The sequence below is a fragment of the Zeugodacus cucurbitae genome, chromosome 5 (assembly GCF_028554725.1).
Source record: "Zeugodacus cucurbitae isolate PBARC_wt_2022May chromosome 5, idZeuCucr1.2, whole genome shotgun sequence".
Classification (NCBI taxonomy): Eukaryota; Metazoa; Arthropoda; class Insecta; order Diptera; family Tephritidae; genus Zeugodacus; species Zeugodacus cucurbitae.
Window position 1 is genome coordinate 1,991,313 of NC_071670.1, and position 10,284 is coordinate 2,001,596.

At 35.8% G+C, this 10,284-nt stretch overlaps 1 protein-coding gene across 5 annotated transcripts; it reads right to left on the reverse strand.

Annotated features, from left to right (window-relative positions):
* Positions 1-1,509: 1,509 nt before the first annotated feature.
* Positions 1,510-9,327, reverse strand: Rasa1_2 (ras GTPase-activating protein 1). Of its 5 annotated transcripts, none has more exons than XM_011178750.3 (11): positions 8,989-9,327; positions 7,094-7,194; positions 6,431-6,625; positions 6,241-6,354; positions 6,052-6,124; positions 5,553-5,962; positions 5,265-5,476; positions 4,547-5,181; positions 3,576-4,482; positions 3,357-3,507; positions 1,510-2,676 (listed from the first exon to the last, which is right to left on the reverse strand). In XM_011178750.3, the coding sequence occupies exons 3-11, from the start codon at positions 6,618-6,620 to the stop codon at positions 2,528-2,530; spliced, it is 2,841 nt and encodes a 946-aa protein (XP_011177052.1). In that variant the 5' UTR covers positions 6,621-6,625; positions 7,094-7,194; positions 8,989-9,327; the 3' UTR covers positions 1,510-2,527. The 5 variants fall into 5 exon arrangements, with proteins under 5 accessions (XP_011177052.1, XP_028893835.1, XP_011177053.1 ...); XM_029038002.2 differs by having other exon boundaries at positions 7,090-7,194; XM_011178751.3 differs by lacking the exon at positions 7,094-7,194.
* Between the last annotated feature and the right edge of the window lie 957 nt (positions 9,328-10,284).

The window sequence follows — 10,284 nt, forward strand, 5'->3', positions numbered from 1 at the left end:
AAAAAATATAAAAAATATAAAAAAAAATTAAAAAAAATAAATAAAATAAAAAATAATAAAATAAACTCAAAAAAAAATTTGAAAAATTAAATAAATAAAATAATTAATTAATAATTTAAGAAAATAATTAAATAAAAAGAATTAAAAATAAAATTAATATAAACAAAAAATATAAAAAACTTAAAAAAAAATAAATATAGTAATAAATAATAAAATAAATTCAAAATATTAATAATTAAAAAATTAGAATAAAATAAAAATATGAAAAATTAAATAAATAAAATAATAAATTAATTCATTTAAGAAAATAATTAAATAAAAAGAATTAAAAATAAAATGAATAAAAATAATAAAAATTAAAAATATTAATGTTTAAAAAATTAGCAAAAAATTTAAAAAGTGAAATATTTATAAAAATAAAATAAATAAATAAAATGTATTGATTAATTAAAAATTAAATAAAATAAAAATAAATTAATTAAAAATTATAAAAAAAAATAAAAATTAAAAAATAAATTAAATAAAAAACCTATTGAAAAAATATAATAAATTAATAAGTAAAAAAAATATAGTTATAAAAAATTAAAATATATTAAATATTAGGACTACAACTTTGCTTCCGCCGTTTTCCAATAGATGTCTCTAGGGTCAAACACTGGATGATTAAATCGATTAAATCGTTTTATATCGATCTTGGACATTTGTGTCAACATTAACCCAACAAAATATTTGTAGAGATCTGTTTGCATCCAAAACTTATTCTCAACTGAAAATGACACTTTTTGAGTCGAATTCTCGACGTTTGCATGGAATACGCATCCTAGCGTAGTAGCTAGCGACGGCCAATATTGTGAATAACATTTTTGTAACCGTTTTTATACAAAAAAATCCTTAAATTGACAAAAAAACGGCGGAAGCAAAGTTGTAGACCTAATAGAATAAATAATTAATATAATAAACACTTAATAAAGTATCTAAAACGTTAAAAATATATAAAAAATTAAAGAAATATAAAAATCCTAATTAAGAAGCAAATTAATAAATAAAATAAAAAAATTAATAAATAAAATGAATTAATGAAAACTAAAATTAATTTATAGAATAAAAAATTCATTGAAAATAAATAAAATACATTAAAAATATTACGAAATTAAAAAAAATAAACAGAGAATTAGGTAATAACAGATAAATATCAATATCAAAATTTCATAGAAAAAAATATATTCCTTAAAACATCTAGAGATAAATATGTTAAAAAAATCAGTTCTATACACATGAAAATACATATAATAAAATCTGTAAAAAAATAGTAACATAAATTGAAAAAAACAGAAAGTACAAAAAATTAAAAAAAATAAATAAAAAAAAAAATATAAACAAATTAAAAAATATTTAAAAAATTACAAAGCATAGAAATTAAGTATACTTTAAAACTATAACAATAAATACATACATTAAAAATTTGTAAAAAATTATAGCAAATAGAAGATATTTGAAATAAAAGATAAATTTATATTAAAATAGTTTTCGGATAAAAGGTGTATTTATGTATTTATTAGAAGCGAAAATTCACTTGATAAAAACTTTAAATTGTACAAGTAATAAAAAAATATATTTTACGCGTTACTAAAGTAAGGAAGAGAGCGCCGAGTGTCTAGCTAAATGCGAAAGTAAATACGATTGCTGCAATGCAAAGAAAATTTGTGCAAATGAAGCAGACGGAAGCGCGTTGCGAATAACAAAGATTTTAGCACAAAAAATAAATCGAAAAAAAAATAAAAATAAAAGAAACAACAAGTAATTCCAAACCAAATAAAAAGAAAGCTGAAGATGGCTTCGAAAACACATGTAAGACGAAAATGTCGTTTACAATACTATTTATACAAATATTTGATACAAAAAAGGCAACGGCATTTGCTTGAAGAGCAGCTTTTCACAAGTGAGTGGTGGAAACAAGTGAGTGGCGCTCCAACCGCACGAAAACCACAAAATTTCGACAAGTTTACGAATTTTCGAAAGTATAAAAAGTTAATTTGAGTTTACAGCCTTAAAACAATACTTTTTCATAATGCTAAGCAATTGCTTGCGAAAGCGCGCGCTTAGGCGAAAATGCAAAACAAAGTACAGTTAGTTCGACTCTTCGCTTGCGTTACAAATGCAAAATATGTTTGAATTAAATATTTTTCTTTGTTTTTGTTTTTGTGACCAGCATTTTGCTCACTGTTTCGACTACTATTTCCTAATTTCTACTTATGTGTTAGGTTAGGTTATGTTTTATGTCTTGCGTTTACAGAATTCACACACGCATTGCATTTACGATATCCATTGTTGTTGCTATTGTATAAATAATTAATTATTGGTTTTGGTGTTGCTTATTAATTTGCTAAATTCAACTGTGCACTCTCATCTCCCCTTCGCACTGACGCTCTGACTTTTGGTGACAGTTGCTGCTTTTGTTGTTGTTGTTGTTATGTTACTGTTTGGCTATTATCCTCCAGGAGTTATTGACATCATCATAACTTTCATCTTAGCTAATCTTCTCGCGATATTTCAGCTTGTGTTTTGTCAGCATATCGGTGACGGTGACCAACTTCTTAATGGAGAGTATATTCGAGAGACCTTGCAACTCCGGCAAGTAGGAGACGCAAATGTGATGGAGTGTAGCCAGTTCGCGACCTGGAATAGTTTAAATAAAGTGTTGTTGTTTTTGTTGTACAGATTATTTTTGACCCTGCTTAGTAGTCTAATTAGGTCTTGCAGACGGCGAGTCCAAGAAGCTGTCATATTATTACTGTATATGCAATATACCCGCGGTGGATCTCTCCCTAATCCTCAGAGTTCCTTCGAGAGATACGTATATGTTGAAGTCGTACGGGAGATTCTACTACTAAAACTCGTCAATCCTTCCTCCCCTGGTATTATTTTCACTCTTAACCTTTGTACACCTGAGTTCTAAACATTAAGATATCTCTAAACCTAATTCCCCCAACATTCACTTTATCTGGCACTGAAAAGGTGGGTCCCATATATATAACTTTAGTATTATCGTCGAGACCAAAAAGATGTAGATGAAGAAGCGACAGACCTGTTAGACCACCAATCTTCTTCTATTATGGATTCGGATGGAGTGAATGCTTAACCAATTTCTAACTTGTAGATGAAGAAGTGACAGACCTGTTAGACCCCCAATCTTCCGATATTATGGATTCGGATGGAGTGAATGCTTAACCGATTTCTAACTTGTAGATGAAGAAGCAACAGACCTCTTAGACCCCCAATCTTCCCATATTATGGATTCGGATGGAGTGAAACCGTGACAAATTTCTAACTTAACTACCTCCCTGACTGTCACTTACCAGTATCCTGCACGGTGTGATTGGAGTTTTGTTCGCTGAACATGCCTGGCGGTGGATTTGGATCCGTGACCAGTGATAATTGATCGAGAAAGACTATCATTCGTTCCTTGTTCTTCAATATAAATGGATTGACCACCTCCATGTATTGTTCCTGTAATGGTTCAACAAAAGCAAACGCTTATTAAACTCGTATTTCAACAGAAGTCATGCACAGCGCACCTTGCCGCCGAATTCAATGAGATTTGCTAGATTCTGCAAGCATTTGGCTACCATAATTAGAGAACGCGTGGCCATGGTTGGTGGCGTCTCGCTAACCAAACCAAACTGACGTGGGTTCAGTAATGACGGACACAGCAGACGTAAGAATATGAAGCCGGAGACAACGCGTGTGCGCACCAAGCGCTCAGTTGGCCACTTGGCGACGACCGCCTTCTGCAGGCAATTGCATATGTAGCGCACACTGCGTGGGCACGCCTCGGGCGAGGTGAATATCGAATGCGTCACCGAGTCGAGTATCTGCAACAGGAATTCGGCATTCGAGCAAGCATCATCGTTCACATCCATCTTGGTGGGATTGAGTTCGGCCGATTGCTTGCTGTCGAGTATGCGCTGCACCGTCTCCGAAACGGCTGCGTTCAAGAAACCCGAGCACTCGGTGCGCATGTGCAGATCCATTAGCGTGGTGGCCAGCGAGGCGCCGCGGAAAAGTGTGGTCGTTTCGTTTTCGCGCGCGATTTCCGCTTGACAGAGTATGCGTATTAGCTCCGTCTCTCGTTTTTCGTGACGGAATACGCGTAGTAACGCCGTAGCGAGCGGCACGCGATCATTATGACACAGTTCGGCCAATGCTTTAACCACGCACAATTCAGGCTCGAGCAGCAGCTCCTGCAACGGACTGTACTCCTCGCAGGGCATAATCAAGTCGTCCAAATAGCGCATGCGCAAACGCAATGAACCCCACTCGCCCATGGGTGTCATGCCGGCGAGCTGATGCCAGCCCTCCGTCTCTTGGCCGTTCTTCAAACTGGCCAAATCGATGGTGAGCTCGGCGACTTCCGAGTCTTTGCCACGCTTACCACGCGAAATGAGCGTAATTGTGAGCGAGACCACATCCGGCGGCACATCGCTGTAAAATAGAGAAATTTAATTAGTACATTAGTGCCATGTAGTAACGGCTCACTCCAACTCACTCCAACACGAATTCCTCCTCCCACACTGGATCGGGCGCGATCTTCACACGCGTCTTGCCCACCTTCACTTGATTCAGCGAGATGCTGCAATACGGATGCGGCACCAATTTGAATGGCAGCTTATGCGCCTCGAGCACATGCAAATTGAGGCAGCGCAATTCGCGCAAACACGGCACTTTGATTTGCGCACGACTGAATTGTGAACTGCACTGCGCTTTGAGCGCATTAATCCATTCCACGTACGTCTCCTGCGTGGCGCACAGATACGTATTGTTAGCCAAGCAGGGCAGAGCGCGCTCGACTATTTGAAAACAATATGGCCGCTCCCAAAGCGATTCATGGCACTGGTATAGATACGCGCACGATAGATCGATAAGACCCTTCGGCTTAGTCTTTTTCGGATTGTCATAGAAGCAGAGATGTGTTTCGCTGCCCTCGCTGATAAGCGCAAAGTACAGTTGTTTCCATTTGGCGGTTTTATCAGACTTCTTAAACAAATGGCCGTGATGTTTGATGCCCTTTATCTTCTTCAGACCGATTTGATCACGACATTCGCGCAGTGTGGCATATATTTTTTCGGCTGCCTTCTCCACCACAAACTGTTGATTGAATTCAGGCTGTGAACCGTTTACCACCTTGCGGGAAGAAGAGTAGAGAAAAGAAAAGTAGTACAATTAAATATAACTTAATACAAAAATAGTGACGTCAATGCACTTACTGGATGACTGAGTGAGTGACCTTCGACGATTTGCTCTTTGCGATAACGATTGATCACTGCATCCAAGCACTCGAAAGTGCGTCCGCCCATCAGATAACGCACGCCTTTCTTTTCAATGCGAAAGCGTTGAATTTGATTGTTTATATGAAAGAAGAGCGAATAATCGCCGGGCGAATTATCGCTTGGGCGCACCAGAAAGCTGCCTGGACCGGCTGTTGAACAATTGAATAGAAGACACATATATTTATACCAATTGTTGAAAACGGAAAATAATTTAACGCAACTTACCTTTCACCAGCATGTCGACCGCTTCATTCTTGGTGCAATTCGGATGGAACCATGGAAAGACCGTATTTGGATCGATTACGGGATCCAAATCTTCGACTAGTTCACGAAAGATCATACCCTGCTCACCAGTGCGATGTGCGGTCACCCACAGCCAACCGTCACCCATGTCATTATGTACAAAAAATATATCGCCCTTTTGAAAGCTCAACTCATCGGTGTCAGCCATTTTGGTATAGGGTAAATGCGCCACAACACGTTTCTTATCATTGACCGGCTCCGGCGGTGGCACCGGCAGCACCAGGCGTTCACGTTTCAGCAAATCACTGCATGAGGTGTAGTAGCCAACGAGATCGCTCAGCGAAACGAATTGACGTCCGCCAATATAGAAATCACCACACACCGCAGTAATGCTGATGAATAATGAGCAAGAGAGAGAGACAGCAATAAATGAAAAATATCAAAAAAATACTTAGAAGCATAAAATATTTGAATTACTCACCGAAAATGATTAATGCCAGTGCGTCCTAAATAACTTAATACATACGAACCAGGCTTGCGATCGCTTTCACGTACTGAAAATTAATATATAAAAAAAGCGAATAAATTTGTGATTAAAAAATAATTTCTGTTCAAACACACATTCGCGTAACAATTTGTGGCTCTAACTTCGGTTTGCCTGCTAACTTACCCAAATAACTGCCCAGTTTGCCAGTTCCGCGTAGACGCGATTCAGCGGAATAACGATCCAAACGCCCATGATACCATTCACTCTCCGGTGGAGCAATGATGGCTGGACGCTCACCTAAAAATCAAAAAATTACAATGTTGTTAGTTAAAATGTCGGAATAAATACAAAATATCTTTATTACTGCACTCACCATTCAACATATTCGGTCCGTCAAACTCATCCTGATCTAATTCCTGGGCCAAGTCACCCATATCGATACCTCCTGTAGCCATTAGTGCAGCGCTTATACCAAAAGCAGCTAAATTACCGTCATCCAAGCCGCCAGTCGGTGAACCAAGTTTATCCTTATGTATGCCAGCATCCACATTCCCTAGACGCATTAAATCTGCCATAGTTTGTAGGCCAAAGCGAGTAAATATTTGTTTTATTTAATTTTTTTTTTTGCTGAATATGTTTCTTTGTATGATTTGTTTACAATAATATTTTAAGAAATTAATTAAATGTCTCGCGCTTAAGGTGCACACACACGCACGTTATTGAGTAGAGTAGAGTAAACTAGTTTGTCAGCGATATTTTTGCGATTTCTTTTTCAATAGTTTTCTGGCGCGTGCAATGTAGTTGATGACGTATGCGAGGTTAATTATACATGTACATATGTATATTTGTATGTTGAAATGTTAATTTAATGCTGTGAGCACACACAAAATTAGCGAATGATGAGGTTTCGCTTTGATGATGACGTTAGCACAGATAATAAATGTAAACACACTATTAATTTCGGTTAATAATAGTTTTTGAGCAAATGCGTTTCAACGATGACGTTGGTATTTGACAAGAATACATATGTACATACTATATATATTTTGGCCTGCTGTATGCAGAGGTGCTCTACGACTCACAACGAACGGTGCAGAGTGAGTCAGAGTGATGGCAACGATAAATGGCAGGTTAAAACTGCAAAAAAATATATTAAGCATAAATTTGCATCTATAGCTACATAAACCAAAAAACAATTGGAATAGCATAGCAAATGAAAGACATACTCACACACACACACAATTTATACAAAAACAATAACAGAAAATATTGAAAAAGCTTGCAACTCAAGAAGTTAACTTATTCAATAAGTCTTATAGAATGCAACAGAAAAGTAAAAATAAAAAAGGAGGAAGCTGCAGCAGCAACAAACAGCAGACAACGGTAGACAGCAGCACAGGAAAAAGGAAGTGAAAAAGCGGAAAAGAAGGTGAGGCACCAGACAATATAAGTGAGCAACGCGGCGCTGGAACAACAACGAGCGTGGCGGTACCACGTCGACGTCGACGGTGAACAGTGCGCTGCAACTCTGCACAGTGTTAGAAGCATTAAACAAAAAATATTATTCAATATTTAAACAAAAAAATTTAAACTAATGTGCTTAACAGAAAACAATAGTATCAATGATATAATTCACAGTACTATATACTGTTGTACTTTGTTCAAAGTTGTTGTAGGTAAATAAAATCCAATAGCCATACTAAAAACGCAATAAAATATATTTTTTTTGTTTTCGTTTTTCTTTTCAACCATTATGCTACTTCCTTTGTTTACCATTAAATCACAGTGTATAGACGTTTTGGTCGTTTTTATGCCCTCGCCGCTGCTAAGTGCATTGGCCAGCGCGGCGACAGCAACCTAACGTTCAGAAAGGCAGACACTTGTGGTATGACTCAGGAGTAGGGATGAAATAAATGCATGAACGCTCGTTAATTCGACAAAAACACATATACATAAATATAACTTTCTATAGCAGAACGTTGCTGAAGTTGTATCTACGTCTAGACGGCATAATATGGGCAAAACTCAATTACGTTTGTGGGCGGTGGCAGACGCAGCTCTCAGCTGCCTGCATGGAATAGCACGACACTGAATGGATATTTCACGGATCCGTAGCAAACTCAAAACCGCCGCAATATGCAAAAGAAATCACTATTTTACGCCAGTACTTGTATGTCTAACAAGCCTCTGACTCAGCGTGTGGCACACGTATGCGAGGACGTAATGTATTTATAATGTATTTGCCTTTAACGACACAACTTACCACCGCACAAACTTCTAAGAGGAAATACATTGAATTAAACTGTTTCGTTATGGAAAAAACACTACTTGGAGAGATCCAATAAAAGTTAATCCCTACACCGACGTTTACAGCATACGCGCTCAACTTATTTTTCACAATTTTACTTTTTTTTCCACTCGTACGTTTTCCCCAACTGAAATCTGCTTAATTTAACGCGACAACTACGACGACGACGTCTACTAATGCGAACGACCACCACTAGACTACCTTAGCAGGCAGCGGAAAGCAACGAAGTGGCGTCGACGATATTTAACAACACATTGAAAAAGACGACGATGACTGCGACGGCGCTAACAAAGCCGTAGGAAACGCCGACATCAAAATATGACGAATACACTACTCTAACTTAGCGACGTACTGCGGTACGAATGGCCTATGAGCAGGCAAACTCGCTACGTCTTAGTGTACGCAGCCCGGTTTGTTCGAAGCTGCACTACGTCGTCTTGAAGTTGCTGCACGCTGCTTGGAATTTAATTGAGCACTTTCAATTTTCACTGCATTGCCCCTAGACATATCACCACAAATGCACCCCACCCACCAAACGGTGGGCGCTTTTACAATTTTCACTTACATGCAAGCACATAAACATGCACACAAATATTCAATTAAATATACATATTGCCACTCACATTACTCCAGCATTGCGTTCCTTTGCGACGAAATCAGTGCTGCAGCCGCGCCTCCTTCAATATCAACGCCGAGATATTTTCCCCAACAATTGCAATCAACAATAAGTCAACGCAAGGCAGCACCTATAATTTTTCGCACTCGCACTGAGTTTCTACTTATTTACGCCACTTCCTTATACATTTTCAGCACAATTTATATTTATTAATACAATGAGAAGCGAAATTTACTATTTGTTGAAAAACTTTCAATAACAAAGTGAAAAAAACTCTAGATATGTAGAAATTTTCACAAACTTCTTCATTTGTAGGCAAAATGATCTTCTTCTTCTTCAAAGAATGTCAATACAATGGCGAGATGAAAAAGCGATAAGAACACATGGTTGCATTTGCATTACAGATTATTTTTTAAATGTTTATGAATTTGACAATTTAGTGAAAACAACAACCGCTGTAGAACAATAACACATTGTACTTCAAACTGTATGATAATGCTAATACAGCGCTTGCAAAATTTGACAGAGACGATAAATATGACATTGTCAACAAAAATAAATAAATATGTATTTTGTAAATTTTGCAAAAATAATAATAAATAAAAGGCTAAAAATTCTAAGTGATTGTACAATTAAACAATATATTTTAGACACGTTTTTTATAAAATTTTATTCGCGTTCTGTATACGACAAAAATATGAATGTACATTTATGATTCTATTAAACATTTTTATAAATCAATTTGATTTTTAGTAACAAGAAATGCTTAGAAATATTTAGAATGCTTCTCAGCAAACTTCGAATATGTTTTTTAATTATTACCAGAAAAAAATATGAATGAAAAAATCCATGAAAATTTAATTAGTTGAGTTTTACAATTAGTATTATTTTTGTATAAATATAATTATAATTTTATTTAATTTTTAAAATAAAGAAATTATACACACAAGCTCTTCCGTTATCCAAAGTTTATAAAAATTTTGGTATATTAAGTACACATTTTACTATTATATAAATATGTAGTTAAGTATGTTTAAACATATATGGGCACATATATACCATGTATAAGGCTAGTTACAGACTTCCAATACCGAAATTTCCGATTTGTTTTGCATACACAACATTTACTTATACTACTTATGTCAATATGCATTGAAAATATTTCATTATTATTTTCTTTAAATTGTTAAAAATACCTTAATAAATTAGTTTTCATTTGATATAAGAATATGGCAACTTCACAAACTATTAATTGATTTATGCATAATTTCAATTCAAGTTTATACATTTTTTACATATATAT